The 17,035-nt window shown below is 33.2% G+C and overlaps 1 protein-coding gene across 1 annotated transcript in view; it reads right to left on the bottom strand.

Annotated features, from left to right (window-relative positions):
- Positions 1–210: 210 nt before the first annotated feature.
- Positions 211–17,035, bottom strand: part of LY75 (lymphocyte antigen 75) — a 100,980-nt gene continuing 84,155 nt past the window's right edge. The window contains exons 29-35 of the mRNA XM_051990670.1: positions 16,024–16,218; positions 12,659–12,885; positions 11,275–11,443; positions 7,656–7,796; positions 5,566–5,688; positions 4,550–4,717; positions 211–2,520 (exon numbers count right to left, since the gene is read on the bottom strand). Of these exons, the coding sequence (XP_051846630.1) occupies positions 2,342–2,520; positions 4,550–4,717; positions 5,566–5,688; positions 7,656–7,796; positions 11,275–11,443; positions 12,659–12,885; positions 16,024–16,218 (1,202 nt within the window). The 3' untranslated portion in view covers positions 211–2,341. The remainder of the gene's footprint in view (positions 2,521–4,549; positions 4,718–5,565; positions 5,689–7,655; positions 7,797–11,274; positions 11,444–12,658; positions 12,886–16,023; positions 16,219–17,035) is intronic.

Here is a 17,035-nt window from a genome sequence, read left to right as displayed (position 1 = left end):
TCTAGAAATGTACACATTTCATTCACTAAATGAGTCAACTCTCAGTTCATGAAAATGGATCCATCAGAAATATGAAGGATAGCTGGCAATTTAATTTTACAATGTTGGTAAGGTTTTCCGTCTTTTAAAGCAGGGAATTCTGATCAGGACAGCAAACCATTCATTTACTCATAACATTATGCACTATAATGAATCACAATCTGGAAATAATTTCCTCAAAAATTCCAATTGTTTTTATTAAAAAAAAAAACTTAAGGCACTTGTTATTGTACAAATTTATACATCTCCCATAAATACATTGTCTTAACTCTTTTAATGATATGGACTCAGTTGCTATATTGTACAATTTCTAGGGTGAAGAAACTGGTATAATGGACTTAAGGCATTTGTTTATTCCAATAAAACAAGATATTTGAAGAATATATTAAGACTTAGAAAACTATTCACAACTTTAACATAATTTAATAGCCTTGGGAGTAAGCGATAAAATAAAACTATGAATATTTGTATACAAAAATTCTCCGAAGTACAAATATTTATAAGTAGAATACTGAATAAAACATTTATACAAAATTAGCATTTCTAGAGGGTGCCATCATTAGAACTAGATTCCAAATTAGACAATGTTATAGCATTAACTGTAGAAAATTAATGTTCCTAGATAAATCATATTAAACATCATGATAGGAATTGTAATAATTTTAAATCTCAATTTAAAAATCTATGTTCACAGGTATAGGATACATCCATTATTCTCCTTGTGTGTGTGGGACGGGTGCAAGACCCCCTTTCCCAATTAACTAATCAGAGACATCTTCAAGTACAAAGAGAAAGCGTTAGTCCCTGCAGGGAGAGGCCCAGATACATCCGGGAGCCATCCCGGCTCATTGGATAGACTAAAAAGACGGAATCATCCTTGACCAATGGTCACCAATGTTGGCTGCCTTCGACAGGGCTTGTCACTTCCTGCAACTTCCTGTATCCCAGGGGTTAAAATTCATCTCTCCAGAGATCATATGACCCCCCCAGGGTTCCAGTTCTGGGAACAGGGATCATGTGACTCAATCAGTCCCATTCATCTTCATTGCCCTACTTTCCCCTTAAGATTGTCTTGTATGTACCAGCTACTTATTTACATGTTTCCTTCTCCCTAATTAGAATGGAAGCTCCTTAGGAGCAAACACTGCTTTTGTCTTTCTATAACCAGTGCTTAACACAGCTTCTGGCACATTATAAATATTTAATAAATGCTTGTCCATTGATATCCCTAGTTCTTCTTTGGTAGTAGAAAGATAAGAAACCAGTCTCAGTCAAAATTATCTTAGTTAAAAATTAGCCCAGTGAGGTATATCATGTCTCATTTTCCAGTTGCTGCTTTACTTGGTTCCCTTTAATGGGAAACAATGACCTTCAGCACATGAACAATTACATAAAAACACTGTTCACAGTAATGGGGTGAATTGAATGCCCATCTAACTTGAAAATAGTGTTTTTCTCCCCATACTTCAGGAAATTAAGAACCAAAGCTTTTTTAAGGTGAGAAGCTGCGTCATTCCAAGCAAAATTATGAATAAGAAATTAATTTTTGAGAGGAAAGAAGTGTTAGTTATAATCAAAACGTGTAGTATAAGTAGCAGTTTGTTAAAAGTTGACAAGCAGGTATTAATCAATATTTCTCATGGTTTCACATTAGAAAAAAAAATTAGTTACTCCCTCTTTCCCCTTCTCCCTCTCCTTAAATGCTATTTCCCAGCCTAACTTAGGCAAAGGATAAAGGAAAAACAACACTCCTCTCTGGCCATCTTTAATTTTTTTTAAATAATTAAGATTTTAAATTAAATTTAAATATTTAAATTTGGTTGTTTTCTGATCATATACTTTGTTCTACATAATCAGAATATACCTGTTGTAATATGATTGAACAAATGGGAAACTGCATTGTCCACAAGACAGAAAGTTCTAATATAACATAACTTCTACCTTCACTTTTTCCACCAATTAGAGATGTATGACCTAGCACAATAGTATTCATTTGTTTTCTTATATATTCTGTTTCCTATGTTGTGACATGGTCAGTTTAAATGCCCACTAAACGATCTTTTATTTGCATATTCATTTGCATTTTCATTCCATCTCACCATTCTAATAATTAAAATAATAAAAAATGGCATGTGACTGAGTATGAATATTAATAAAAAAATAATCAACCAAACTTTCAAGACCTAAAATATTCCTAAAGGCTTTAAATTTGGTCCTGGTGAAATAGACATCATGCTCCTTGAAAGTTTGAAAATGTACTTTTCTTTAACAAATGACAAGATCGATAAATTTTTAGAATAATTCAGTCCTGGAATGATGGAAGCACAATCTCATCTTCATCCACTCCGTGGTCAAAGCGCACCAAGGAGAAGCCAGCCCAGTGAAAACGTTTCTTTTGGTAGAAGCACCAAATCAGAACACAGACAAAGACTAAGAAAGGTATAACAGCAATGGTGATAGCAGCTGCTCTGTAGTTTGTTCCTGTAATAGAGAGAGAGAGATTAGATGTTGGAGGAAATGAAAGAGGAAAAAATAATCGACTTTTTATAGTTTTAATGTAAAAAGTTTTTTTTAAAAAATATGGCAGTACATATAAAATTCTAAAGTGTTTGTTTCAATAAGATACTTCAAAGCTGTATGATTGTGGACCGCTCTCTGACTCAGTTTCCTCATCTGTAAAATGGTGGTAATAATAGCATCTATCTCCCAAGCTTGTTGTGAGAGTCATATGTGATAATATTTGTAAAGTGCTTTACAAATTATACATAAAGTGATTGTTTTTGTTGTTCAGTTGTTTTAGTTGTGTTTGACTCTTTGGTGACTCAATTTATGAGTTTTCTTGGCAAAGGTAATGGAGTGGTTTGCCATTTTCTTCTCCAGTTCACTTTACAGAGATAGAAACTTAACTTCAGCAATTAATTTGGGAAAAAAAGGCACCACATTATTTACTATATTTCTTGTTCGTCTTTTTAAATCATGTTCCATTCTTTATGACCCCATTTGGGGTTTTTCTTGGCAGAGCTATTAGAGCAATTTACTATTTCCTTATCTAACTCATTTTACAGATGAGGAACTGAGGCAAACAGGATTAAGTGAATTGCCCAGCTACCTGAGGCTGGATTTGAATTCAGGTCCTCCTGACTCTAGGCACCTTATCAATTGTACCACTTAACTGCTCCATTTACTGTATAAAATGCATTTAATTAATATTCTGTTGATTTATAGGGCAATTTCTTCTAAAAAAAAGATCAAGAAACTTTTACAATTCTCATATTCTCAGAGCAGTCTTTTTAAAGTATCATGCTTCAGGATATTTTTTGATCCTAGACAAGATGCTAAAAACTATAATCTTCTTATGTTTCATTTGCATTGGACTGATCTATAATTACAGGGAATTTTCCTTTGCCCTGGTTAAACTGTTATTTGTGAATCACTTAATTTTAAATGATTTAATCACCAGAGTGATTTAAGCTATAGATTTCTAGCTTTCTACAATTCCAGTCCTACAGTGATTAATAAATTAGCACCAATGTTTTATCTTTAATATTCTGCTCATTGAAGTGAGAATGTATTTTGCCTCCCTTTAACTCCCAACCTGCACATGGAAAGAAGTGATGAATTGTGAAAAATTCAGCTTTTTTCTCACGGAGATAAAATCATTATTGTGATATTTTATACTATGGTACCAGTGAGTAATGAAACATCTGTGTAATTATTTTCTCCCCTGATGATTTTCAGTAGTTAGTAACAATTAAAAACAATCCATGAATAGATTCAAAGTTACAGTGAAAATTAATGGGTCTGAGAAAAGAAGAAAAATAAGTTAATAATGAAATAAAAAGAAGGCCAGTATGAAATCTACACATTCATATGATCATAAACTTAGAGTTGAAAGAGACCTTAAACAACATCTTTTCTACCCTAATTTTATAGATGAGGAAATTGAGGTATGAACTGGTTAAGTGATTTTCCTTTAAAAAATGGTAAATTCAGGTCCTTTGGTACTAAGTTTGGCTTTTTATTATTATACTCTACTGCCTCAATTAAATCAAGTTTTGTTTGTTTGTTTGTTTTGTTTTTTGCTGAAGCAATTGGGGTTAAGTGACTTGCCCAGGGTCACACAGCTCGGAAGTGTTAAATGTCAGAGGTCAGATTTGAATTTAAGTCCTCCTGATTTCAGGGCTGGTGCTCTATCCTCTGCACCACCTAGCGGCCCTTAAATCAAGTTTTTAAAAAGTTTTCAAAGTTAAAAATTTCTTATAAAATGAAGGAGTTTTAAGTTTTAAAAATCTGTTTACATGAAGGTTAAATATGTTTGTTAGTTTCCAAATGTGTCTCCATAATTCATTGGAGTGTTACTTCAGGAACCTTGATTGATAAACCTTGAACCAAAGTCAAACCTTTGCCCCTGCTTGATATTTGTATCATTTTTCTGGCAACGTGCAATTCTACAGAAGTATTTTAATTTAGTATAAACCTCTACATAGTATAAGACCAAGACAAAACTTACCCATAGGAACTTTGCAGACAACTCTTCCATAACCTTGGTCACATTTAACTTTAGTCCACATTTCACTTGAGGCCAGCAAAATGCTACAATTTCCACCAATGTTCTTACTTTCATTTCCCCATTTGACATATTCTACTACTGAATTATCCAACCAGCTCCAAGACTCATCTGTAGGAAGGGATTATAGTAAGGCTTGGTTATCACCTCTAAAATTTTGACTAAACATATGAGAAGATTATGAATCATGAAGAGTTATATTCCTTATAATGTGGTTTGGATGAAAGCATCTTCACTACAAATATATTTTTAGCTTTAAAAATAGCCCTAATTCCTTCTCTTTGTTAAGTCAAAATCCTTCTGAAAACTTCCACCAATGAAAAACTGCTTTAAATTAATTGCTTAGGTCTTAAGCCAAAGTACAGATCAATCAGTTTTAGGAATTAATATGTAAGTACAGTGAAGACTGAACTTTTAACAGCTGCTGCCTTAAAATGGACATGATAATAGCACTTGTGTCACAGGATTGTCAAAGATCAACTAAGATAATATGTTATGAAGTACCAGCTATTATCATTATTACTATTATATTGATCATTTCCAATTGGATGTCACAAAGATATCTTTAAAATTCACACATCTAAAATAAAAATCATTCTTAAACCCACCCTCTGCTTCCTATGTCTTCCATATTCCTGTCATTTCTCCTTGCATAACTTCTGTCTTTTCCATTAGGATGTAAACTCCTTTAGGGCAGAGTCTTTTATCTTTGTATCCTAATTGTCTTTCATATAGTAGGTACTCAATAAATGTCTGTTGATTAATTTGCACTCAGACTAAACAACCATAGAACCTTTTACCAGTACTAAAGTTGCAGGAGCTTGAACACTGAAGAATTTTTTTTTTTGGTAAAGTTCACCATTTTATATTCTCTGGAAAAGGCTGAAAACGAGACAAGTTTCTATGAGACCAGTTGACGATTTGTCTGCACAATGAACACACAGAAAAGTAATTCTTACCATTAGAGTGTTGAGATAATCCAAGCCAAACTCTCATCGTGACATAATTATGCTCTCTTATCATTCTGCTCACAAACATATTCTCATCTTCATTTTTTATGGTAACAATGGTTGCTGCACTATCTGAAGTAGTACAATTAAGTATATTAAAAGCTTATCTACTTTAGAACTTTTCAATATATACAAATGGCTAATCTGTAATACATTAAAGAATGCTATTATGGAAAAATGTTGATATAAAAATCCATGTAAAAATCAATCTTTACCTAAAAATCCTAAGCTTTTATATTGAAACTAACCCCAAAGAGGCCACATATAACCTGTAGCTTCTAGAATTATGCAACATATAGCTCTATTTCCCTAAAAGGAGAGCCAGTAGGAAAGAATGGCTCCCAAATTTCAAGATTGATAATTTTGTACCTAAAGGTTTTTAACTTCTTAGAAATATCTTTATGGTAATACTTTTTTGATCCTTAGGGTTCAGTCTTCTGGACTTTCTGTGTCACAACCACTAGAGATAATGACTAGGGAAATAAGGTGATAGAAAAACAGCCAGCTATTTTTAGCTTGACTGAAACATCACCTTATGCTTATAACAGTTTTTAATAGAGAAATTAAATGTTTCTAATATGTTTTGGGTCCTGAAGCCTTCCAAAATATCTTCTCTTCATGACAGAATTTAAACAAGTACATTTGGTCATAGAAATGGACTTTTACCTGCCCATTGCAGGTCCTCAAAATAGGAAATGATTGGTAAGTAGAAGACTAGGCTAGGTAGCTTTGATCCCTCATGTCTATCATCATTTCACAAACATGCTGCCTCATTTCCCAAGCAATACCAGATCCTGGAATAGAAATGTTTAACTGGGAAATCAAAGCATAGACCTTTAAAAGGATTATATAATCCCAACACAATTTCTCATCAGTTTCCAAGTAAAGGGTCTGTAGGCTCAGAATTAAGAGTGTAAGCTTGCTGAGGTCAATGACTGCCACTTTTGTTTTTGTATGCTTAACACTTAGCCTACTGTCTAGTATATGGTGTAGGTGCTCAATAAATGCTTGCTGATTTATTGGTTGGTCCAGCATTGTAGTTAGACTGTTGTCCTCTTCAGGAAGCCATGTTCAGCCTCCAAAAGGAGTCATGGAATAAGAAGGACCTGCAACAGGTGATTGTTCAGGGGATATAGACACCTAAGAGTTAGCGTGCTGTCAGAATAAGTTTTGGTAAGATAATTAACAGAAAAGAAAGGTATAGATGTACATATTAAATATATTTTATACTAATTGAATACTACCATTTGTCCCAAATTATACATACTGATAATAATAATGAAAGCAAGTATTTATATAGTACTTTAAGACTTGCAAAGTGCTTAAATATTATTTCATTTTAATCATCATCACAGCTGTGGTGGATTAAATGTACTAATATCCTCATTTCACAGAGGAGGAAACTAAGGCAAAGTTTAAGTGACTTGTCCATGGTTACATAGCTAGGAAATATCTGAAAGTGGAATGACTCCAGGTTTTTCTGCCGCGAAGCCCAGAATGCCAACCACTGCCCCACCTAGCTGCCTAAAACGACAAAACTATCACTACATGGATAAAAGCTCCATAGAAAATTTGAATTCTTTACATCCTTTACTGTTAGGATTTTCTTAATTTATCTTGTTTGATATGTAGAATAACATATCATAGATACAATTACTCAACAGCCATCATCCATTAGAACATCCTTTCAGATAAAAAGAAATTAGGAGACTCTTCATAGACAAGAGCAGGATAATTGGATGATTTGTGTGATTAAATTGTTAATGCAAGGATACTGACTGTATGGACACTCTATTAGATATGCAATCTCAGTAAATGATCTCCATGAATTGTGCATCCATGAACTGGAGATCCAATAAAATGACCTATATACTTACCTCATTACTGCCATGACTCAAAAATAATTTTTTTTTTTTACTATTTTCACTGAAACTGTATTGTTATCTAGGATGATATAAATCATTGTGAATTTCTTTGCTTTTGTTTTCTTAATTTCACCCTGAGCTAATTTAAATTAAGTAACAAGAAGAGTACCATACCAAGTTCTGGACACAGTTGTTTGGCCTCAGAGAAATTGTATAATGCCTTGTCAAATGTATAACAGGAATCTCCAAATGGAATCCATAGGGTCCCTTTGGATGGACACCGTGATGAGGATTTTTGAAAAGGTTGCTGTTTAGCTGCAAAAAAAGAATAAGAAGTTGATTACTTAAAGGTATATAGGAGAAACTGTATCTTCCAAATAAAATTGTGTCTCTCTCTCTCTTTTTTTTTTTTAAGCACAGGACAACCTGTAATCAGGTAGCAATATAAAATCTCATGAAGGGCAAGGGTCCTTCTCTTCTTAGAGTTCACTTTTTTGAGATATAGTTTTTTTAAACTATTGTAATTAGAAGACAACCTTTATAAGATCATAGATGAAGAGCTAGAAGAGACCTCAGAGGACATCTAGTCCATCTTCCTCATTTTATTGATAAGGAAACTAAGGCCCAGAGAAAGTTAAGTGATTTGTTAAGATCATAAAGATAGTTAAGAGACTAAGGCAGGATTTGAACTAAGTCCTCTGAATCTACCTGCCATCATAACATGATACTCTCTTCTCCTTCCAAAAAAGGGGAATAAAACTCAACATTTATATAAAATTGTAAAGTTTGCAAAGCATTCCTCTTACAACAACCCTCTGAGGTAAAATGTACTAATACAATCATTCGCATTTATATGTAAGGAAACTGAGGTTCAGAAGGACTAGGATCAGATTTAGAACTTGAAGGGAACACAATATTTACTTCTAAATAATTTTTCTAAAGTATTGTATGGAGGGGCTTGCAAGCTATCCTCAAGTGAAATATTCTGCTTTGGAATCCAAGAGGTCTTGAATGATGGTCAAATGATTACATGTTGGAAATTCTGTAGAGAGTATTCTTATTTAAGTATGGATTGCAATGGAGTCTAACACTCTCTATTGGACTTGGCTCACAGTTGGAGGTGTTTTGTAAACTGTGAACTTATGATTATTTTTATGCTAAAAATAAAAAAGCAAAGATAAGGAACAACTCAGATAATTGCGAAATTTTCTCTTTCCTTGGATTTTCCGACACTGATTTGCCTCCCTTATTAACCCCGATATCCTCCGGTAGAATTGGTGTTGCCTCAGACAAACAGACCTATTAAAGACCTCAGTTTAAAAAAGCCAAGGTTTTCTATCACATCTAGGGTTTTCTCCAGTCAACCTGATATATATCTTGCCACTGGAGCAAGATAGCTCTAGAGGAAAGAGTGAGGTTAGTAACTTTGCATAGCCTTCCCTCACTTAAATCTAATTCACTTATATAACATGCCTCTTTGATATTTCTCCTTTATTCTGAGGCAACTATGACAATAATCATCAATTTGTAACTTGAAATCTCCTAGACTCAGTTCTTATTCTTTTGGTTTTCCTTCTCTGTGAGCTTAATTTCACAAAGATACTTACCCATTCTTTTACTTTCCATCCTCATATTAAAAAAAAAAAACCAATAATAGCCTTTTATTTTCAAAATAAAAATGGTAAAAATGCTATGCAGAGATCCATATTCAGTCCCCACAGTCCTCTTTTTTAATGCAGATGGATCTCTTAAAAACAAGTCTATTAGAACACTTGAATCACCTCATTGTTGAAAAGAGCTACATCCATCAGAATTGGTCATTGAATAATCTTGTTGCTATATCACTAATTTTGAGGATTCTTTTCACTTCTAGTCTTGAACTTTTTATATCTCTAGCTGCCTAAAGGATATTTCCACATGACTATCGGAAACTGATTAGATCCAAAACTATTTCCATAAATAATGCCCTTTTATCCTAATTTCCATGTTATTCTACATAGTACCACTATTTCCTGGTTGATGAGCATAACATCTTGGAATCAGTTACTTGCTTCTCACTTTTCTTTCTCTATAAGTAACAAAAGCAATTTGTATGCCATGGTAAGAGAAGTTTGGAGTCATTTTTTTTTTTTTTTGTTTTAGGACAAAAGATGTTTAGTAGATTAGGTTTAAATAGAAAACTATGCTAGGGTGTTGGGTCTGGAATTAATTGGGTAAATCACTTCATCTGCTTGTTTTAGTTTCCAAATCTATAAAATGAGGACAATTATGGCACCTATCTCCCTGGGTTTTTGTTTTGATCCAATGACCGACCTAGAATAAGAATTATACTTTGTTATTATTCTTGTTCAGTTGTTTTGGTCATATCTGATTCTTTGTGATCCCAATTTGTTTGTTTGTTTGTTTGTTTTGGCAAAGATATTAGAGTGGTTTGCCATTTCCTTTTCCAACTCATTTTATAAATGAGGAAACTGAGACAAAAAAGTTAAGTAACTTGCCTAGTGTCACATAATTAATATCTGAGGCCAGATTTGAACTCAGACAAATCTTCTTGACTTCTGGACCAGAACTCTATCATTGCACTACCTAGCTGCACTAAATGGTATATAAATATTAATCACTATCTCTCTGAACATTTATAGATTGGTACCTTTACTGCAAATGAGAGGCAGCTCATCAGTCCAATTTATATTAAGTGGTAGTAAATACATCATTTATTTATATTCTAGGGGCTAACAATAACTATTAAAGGGCAATTTGAAAAGCTGTTTTAAAGAACTTTTCAGTGTAAGTTTTTCATATTGGATCAAAGGATTTAGAGTTGAAAAGTATCTTAAAGATTGAATCCAAATTAAAAGATAAAAGAACCAAGGTCACAGAGATTCTAAATAGCAGAACTATAAAGCGAATTCAGGACCTCTGACTCAATGTACATTGCTATTTCTTGAGGTCAGGGACTTATACCCTCCAGTGCTTATTAGTACAGGGTCTTACACATAGTGGGTGCTTAATAAATGTTTCCTGACTTAAATGTAACTTTTTAAATCTTGGGATAAGGATGAATATTCATTACATTTTAGATCCTATCTATCCTACAGAACTATCATGAAATTCCAGGACAAAGGCTTTAACTTTTTGGTGTGTCATGGATTTCTTCTTAGAATATGAAAATAAATGAAATCAATTATATCAAAATGAAGATACATATTTTTTCTCATTCATGTTCATGGGCCCTGGGCTCTATGTTAAGAAGCCTTGCTTTAGAGAGACCTCTCTAAAATTACATATCTTACAGTTCCTGTGTCCAAAGGTGAGAATTTTACATATATTTTCATTTCAACAATACAATCTTCAAATGATCTAAATGTTTTCATGGATAAATAATAATTTAAATCTGTGAAGGGTTCCTACCATCCATAAAACCGTGTGATCTTGGACACTCAATACTTAACCTCTTTGGGCCTCAGCTTCCTTACATATAAAACCAGTAGATGAGACCAGATAATTTCTAAGGTACCCTTCCAGCTCTAAAGTTTATTGAGCCTCTGATATTTTATTGTTGCTGATATAAATGTAATGAGTTCCCTCACAAAAAGTATGAGAGAGCTAGCCTGATTCATACATTCAGAAAGGAGAGTGGAACAGGAAGATAGTAGAAATTATATCTCATTTTATTGATGGGTAAGTGGTCAAATATCTTTGATGCAGGCCTCCACTTTCTAGAGAAGGAACCACCAAGATAGTGTTATATAACATATGCATGCAACAAATGGCATTCTAAAGCAAGACTTACCTTTTTTAGGTATATAACAAATAGCACCATCCATAACAGAACTGCACTTTTCATACTTCCAAATTCCATTGGGATGCAAGACAACACAATTTCCCGTAGAATTTTGTTCCTTCCATGGACTATAGTCAAATGTGCTTCCATCAGACCATTCAAAAATTGAATTACTTCCCTATTTTAATGAATAATAATGAGAATCTGAATTTAGATCCAATCTAGATTTAAAAAATACCATATGCACTTAAAATGGAATGACACACTAGTTTTATATTTCTTTGTTTCACTAATTGCATCTTCATTTGGTTTATTAATCTAGGACTTTCAATTTCAGGATTTTACACAAAACTTAGAATATTTTCTTATAAACAAGTTGAAATTAGAATATTCAACTTGAGGTTTTATTCTGTCTTTAGATGACTGACTTTTTAAAAAGTTGTTCTATAAATTGTGACAAATGCTGGGAGCCATATGAATGTGATAATCTTAAAGAACTTTTTTCTTTTTTAGTTAAAACACATCTTAAAAATAGAGATAAGATATTTAGAGCTAGAAGGAATCTTAGAGAGAACTATGTCTAACTCCTTCATTTTACAAATATAACATTAAGATCTTATCTCTTGGAACCTCAACTATAAAAATCTATAACATTCTGAAGTGGGTCCTTTCAATGTCTATATGATCCTCTGATTCTATTTTATGTATATGAATAAAATTTCTTCAAATTGTCATAAGCAATCATTTCCTAGCATCTAGTGAAATTCTAGAATTACAAATTCAAAACCTACTACTATCACTATATTTGGTTTCTGTCAGGATCACGATAGAGGCCATATTTTTCACATGATTCATTGCCATTGTAGTTTGTTATCAGCTACAATTTAGATAGAAAAAGTGGAAATAAATGTATTTAATGGTGTCAAAAAAGGAGGGATAGGCACACAAGAAAAGAAAGAGTGCTTGTAAGAGGGACCATGTGTATGATATCTGACCCCACAATTTTTTACCTCTAATCAAAATCTCAATAAGCAACATGGATTTCTGGTGAGATAGATAGTACAATGTGATCCAGAACTATAATAATTCTTAGGATATTTAGGTGCTTTGGACTGGGGAGCAAGAAAGGTTTTTAAATAGAAAATCCCCAATAGAACTGATATCTAGACTCAATTTAATATACTATACTGAATTATCATGCCAGGTTTGGAAATCATATCCCAACAACATCAAATTTAGAGTAATTTTTAGAATTAATTATTTATGGGTAGGACCTATTTATGATTCATACATAATTTATGAGCTGAATGCTTCCATCTACTAAATGAAGATAATGCTGACTGAATATATGTGAGAAAGCTTTATACACATAATTCTGTAATATGCTACTTACATCATGACTTGACAATCCAGTCCATAATGGAAATCCATCACGTTTTGCAAGATCCTCCAAAAATAACTGACCATTTTTGTCATGCACACTTGCTAAGGAGCCCTCATTTTGGGAACATTCTTTCAATGCTTCATACCACGTGACCTTTTTTTGAACAACATTATATATGGAATCTTCATATGGAATTAATTGTGGCAGAGTACGATTGTATTCTTCCTTGTAGTCAACTACAACGTTAATAAGGTATTAGTGCTTGAATTTAAGCAAATTCAAATTACACTTCAGAAAGTCAGTATCTATATTAAGTGCCTACTGGGTGTAAGATTATGTGCTAAGCACTATATAAGGTGATATACTATTTAAAGGTATGGTACTCAATTCATCATTAAATTTTTTTAAGTAAATAGAGAATATTTAGAATTAAAGGATGATTATAATATACTTATTTCAAATCAACCACCCAAGTATTTGTAAAGTCCTGTTACAAGGTCACTACTATGCCAGGTGTTTTGAAGGAATAAGCCCCGTCCTCAGGGTGTTTGCATTCTAGTTGGAGAGAGAAAACACATATATAAAGATTCCCAGCACTATTAAATATTAAATTGTGTGCTGACAGTAAAGAATTCAGAGAAAGAAGAGAGCAATGAATTCTGGCTTTGTTAGGTTAGGGTTTCATAAAGAACATCATGGGCTTATATTGACTCTTAAAGAGAGCTAGATTTAGGAAAACAGGGAGTGAGGTAAAAAGTGTAGTATGGAACAGTTCACAACTTAAAGTCCTGAACTTAATTTAAAAAATGACAACCATATTTCAATATAATTGGTTTCTTTTGTAATCTTATGTATTTTGTTTTTGCATTAAAAATATTCTGAAAAGGGATCCACAGACTTTAAAAGGCTGCCAAGAGGGTCTGTAACAGAAGAAAGGTTAGGAGCTTTTGCTTCAGAGGAAGAGAATGAATAAAAGTACAGATGTATAGTATAAAATGTTTGTCAGACAGTGAAGAGATTGGCCTGACTAGAGCAAAGGATGCTTGTTAAGAGATTGGAGTGAAGGGAAGACGTTGAAGGCCTAGCTAAAGAATATGGGTTTGATGTCACAGTAAACAGGAAGCTACTAGATGTTTTCAGAGAATGGTGGCAGCATGTTGTGGATCAATGGAAACAGAAATACTACCTAGGATAATATAACAGTAATGTAGGTATAATTTAAATTTAAGCTATTTTGTGCTAGAATTAGTTTGTAATGGCTTAAGCTGATTGTGAAAATTTTAATGTGAATATACATACATCGAAAATTGGCAAATACTACAAATTGGGACTTAATTTATTGACTTTTTGATGGAGAAAATGATGATAAAGCAGATTAAAGTAAATCATACATACATTTTCTCCCCTAGAGAATAAATTGTTAAATATTTCCAGGTCACTACTGGTTATCTACTCTTTGTGTGTGTTCTTTTTTATTTGTTTGTGAAGATTCATGATAGGACTGAATAATGACAATTTAGATCATGTCATTCTCCTCAAGTTTCATAGTCCCAGAATGTCAGACTTGGAAGAAATTTTATAGACTGTGTAGTCTGGGTCCCTTTGTCAGATGAAGAAACTGACCCCTGAAGATTAAGTGATTGGCCTAAAGTTACTAACAGCTACTAAAGATAGCTTGTAGATGACATGTCAGAATTTCCATAAAGGGGCATTTGGATGGGCCTTGGATAAAATGAAATCAAATTCAAATATTTACTTATAAAAAATGGGATGTCAAGACAAAATGAAATACAGTTCCTGGTCCCTGATATTGTTTTCTCTTTCAAGGAAAATAGGTCTAGGATGGATGGGACCTTAAGAGGATAACTAGTTTACCTATGGACCATAATCTGACCCATACCTGTGAAGTGTGACATGCATGTGACACGAGTCTAAGACTAGTGAATATTTTGTAGAAAGACTAGGAAACGGTCAAATGAAAGATACTTCATCCCCTTTACCCATTCACTGTTACAGCATTCTAGTAAGATATTAAGTAAAGGAAGGAGGCTGCTAATATCTATCAGCAGACTATGAAAACTGCTTCTATATTTCCATTAAGTGCTACCTCTTATCTAACCTAGTATTTCAAAACTAAATTGAAATTTCATAATTTCCCTAAATAACGTTTTATTTTCATTATCAGTAAGTTTTTAGCGATAACTAAAACAATTCCCATTTAAATTTGTACCCCACATTCTCAATAAATGATGCTAGTTATTATTTGTAGTCACTTCTGGTAGGTTGTAATTAACAGTTGCTCACACAGACACTTTAAGGTTTTCTTTTAGCAACCTTATAAAGTAAGTAGAGCAAGTATTGCTATTTTAGAGATGAGAAATGGAGAGGTTAGTAAGTGTTGGAGCTGTGACTTGAGTTAAGGATGTCTAGCTTTAAGTCCAGTGTAATTATGAACAAGCAATATGGAAGAGTACATGGAGTTCCAGACTTGAATACAGACCTGGATCTGAATTCTACCTTATATATTTCTGGCTGTGTGGTCATAGACAAGTCTCATAACTTCTGGGTACTTCAGATTTTAAAGCTATAAAATGGGGATGAAAATACTGCAAAGAATTATGAGGAAGGTGCTTTGAAATCCTTTGATTGTTATTTAAATATATTATTACATGATAATCCTTTACAAAATAAGGGAAAGGCAATTCTTATTTCCTTATTTTTTTTTGGTAGTAGTGGTGGTTGTAAGAAGAACTGGACCTATGATTTCACTGATATAGGAAAATTCTGGTGACAAAATCTCTTTACTAGAGCAGATGAGCACTAACTCTGTAGCTTACAGTACTAGAGAATTATTTAGTGGCATTGACTGGTTAAATGAATTAATCACCCAGAGTCCCACAGTTAGCATTTGTCAGAGGCCAAACTTTAACACAAGTCTTCCTGACTCTGACTGGTTCTCTATACCCTATACCTTGCTGCCTTTCCTTGAATTCAATTCTTCAGTGACCACTGTCCAACTTTAAAAAAATTCAATCTTAAGCTATGACTAAGTTTAAAGATCAAAACATAGAGGCCAGTACTTGCATTTTAGTTCTTGCAGAGTTTCCTCTTGAACTATCTTTAAGTTCTCCACATTTTTTCTAGTCAATAGGCTGCAAATGGATTCGATTGCCAAGGTCCTAATCAATCACGGGATTACACCCTTAGTATTATTCTAGGCAGTTTTTTGGATCACTTCCCATTATGCTAAAAAACTGTCACCTGTGAATTTAAATGCTCCCTTTCTAATTATAATGAGAACAAAGTCATTTTAACTAATATTCAGCCCTGTTTCATTTTTCTCTTAATTATCACAATTAGATTCATTAACTTACCCATTTCAATTTTACAAGCAAGAATGCTGCGTTGGTGAAAATAAAGAGCTTCTCCAACAGTATTATAAGGGTAGATATCCCAAAAGCCATCAGTATTCAAGCCAGCAAAAAATTCCTTGTTTTTTATTGTCTGTCTTCCTGTTTTCCAGTTTGTATAGGATAGGGCAGTCTTGTCAGACCACTTCAAAGAACCATCTAAAGAGAAGAAAAACATCCTCAATTTAAAAAAAAAATCTTATTTTTTCATTTAATAATATTTTATTTTTTCCAATTACATGTAAAGATAATTTTCTACTTTCATTTTCTTAAGATTTTGAGTTCCAAGTTTGTCTCCCTCCTTCTTTTTCTTCCTCCCTCCCCAAGACATCAAGCAATCGAGGGTGATACATGTACAATCATTTAAAATATATTCCCATAACAGTAATGTTGTGAAAGAAGAATCAGAAAGAAGGAAAAAAAACATAAAGAAAAAAAGACAAAAAACAAATAGAAAAAAACCAAAAATAGTATGCTTCAATTACATTCAGTCTCTATAGTACTTTGTCTGGATATGGATGGCATTTTCTATTCCAAGTCTTTTGGAATTGTCTTAGATCACAGTATTGCTGAGAAGAGCTAAGTCTATCATAGTTCATCATTATAAAATGTTGCTGTTATTGTGTACAATGTTCTCCTAGTTCTGCTCTCTTCACTCAGTATCAGTTTATGTAAGTCTTCTCAGGTTTTTCTGAAAGCACCCTGCTCATCATTTCTTATAAAACAAGTACATTACATTCATATATTACAACTTGTTCAGCCATTCCCCAGTTGATGGGCATCCCCTAAATTTCCAAATCTTTGCCAACACAAAAAGAGTTGTTACAAAGGTTTTTGTACATGTAGATTATTTTCTCTTTTCTTTTTAATTATCTTTTTTGGGATATAGATCCAGTAGTGGCACTGCTGGATCAAAGGATATACACAGTTTTATAGCCTATTGGGCACAATTCCAAATTGCTCTCCAGAATGACTG

This window comes from Antechinus flavipes, chromosome 3 (assembly GCF_016432865.1).
Source record: "Antechinus flavipes isolate AdamAnt ecotype Samford, QLD, Australia chromosome 3, AdamAnt_v2, whole genome shotgun sequence".
In the NCBI taxonomy this organism is placed as follows: Eukaryota; Metazoa; Chordata; class Mammalia; order Dasyuromorphia; family Dasyuridae; genus Antechinus; species Antechinus flavipes.
This window is presented reverse-complemented; position numbering and strand designations above follow the sequence as displayed.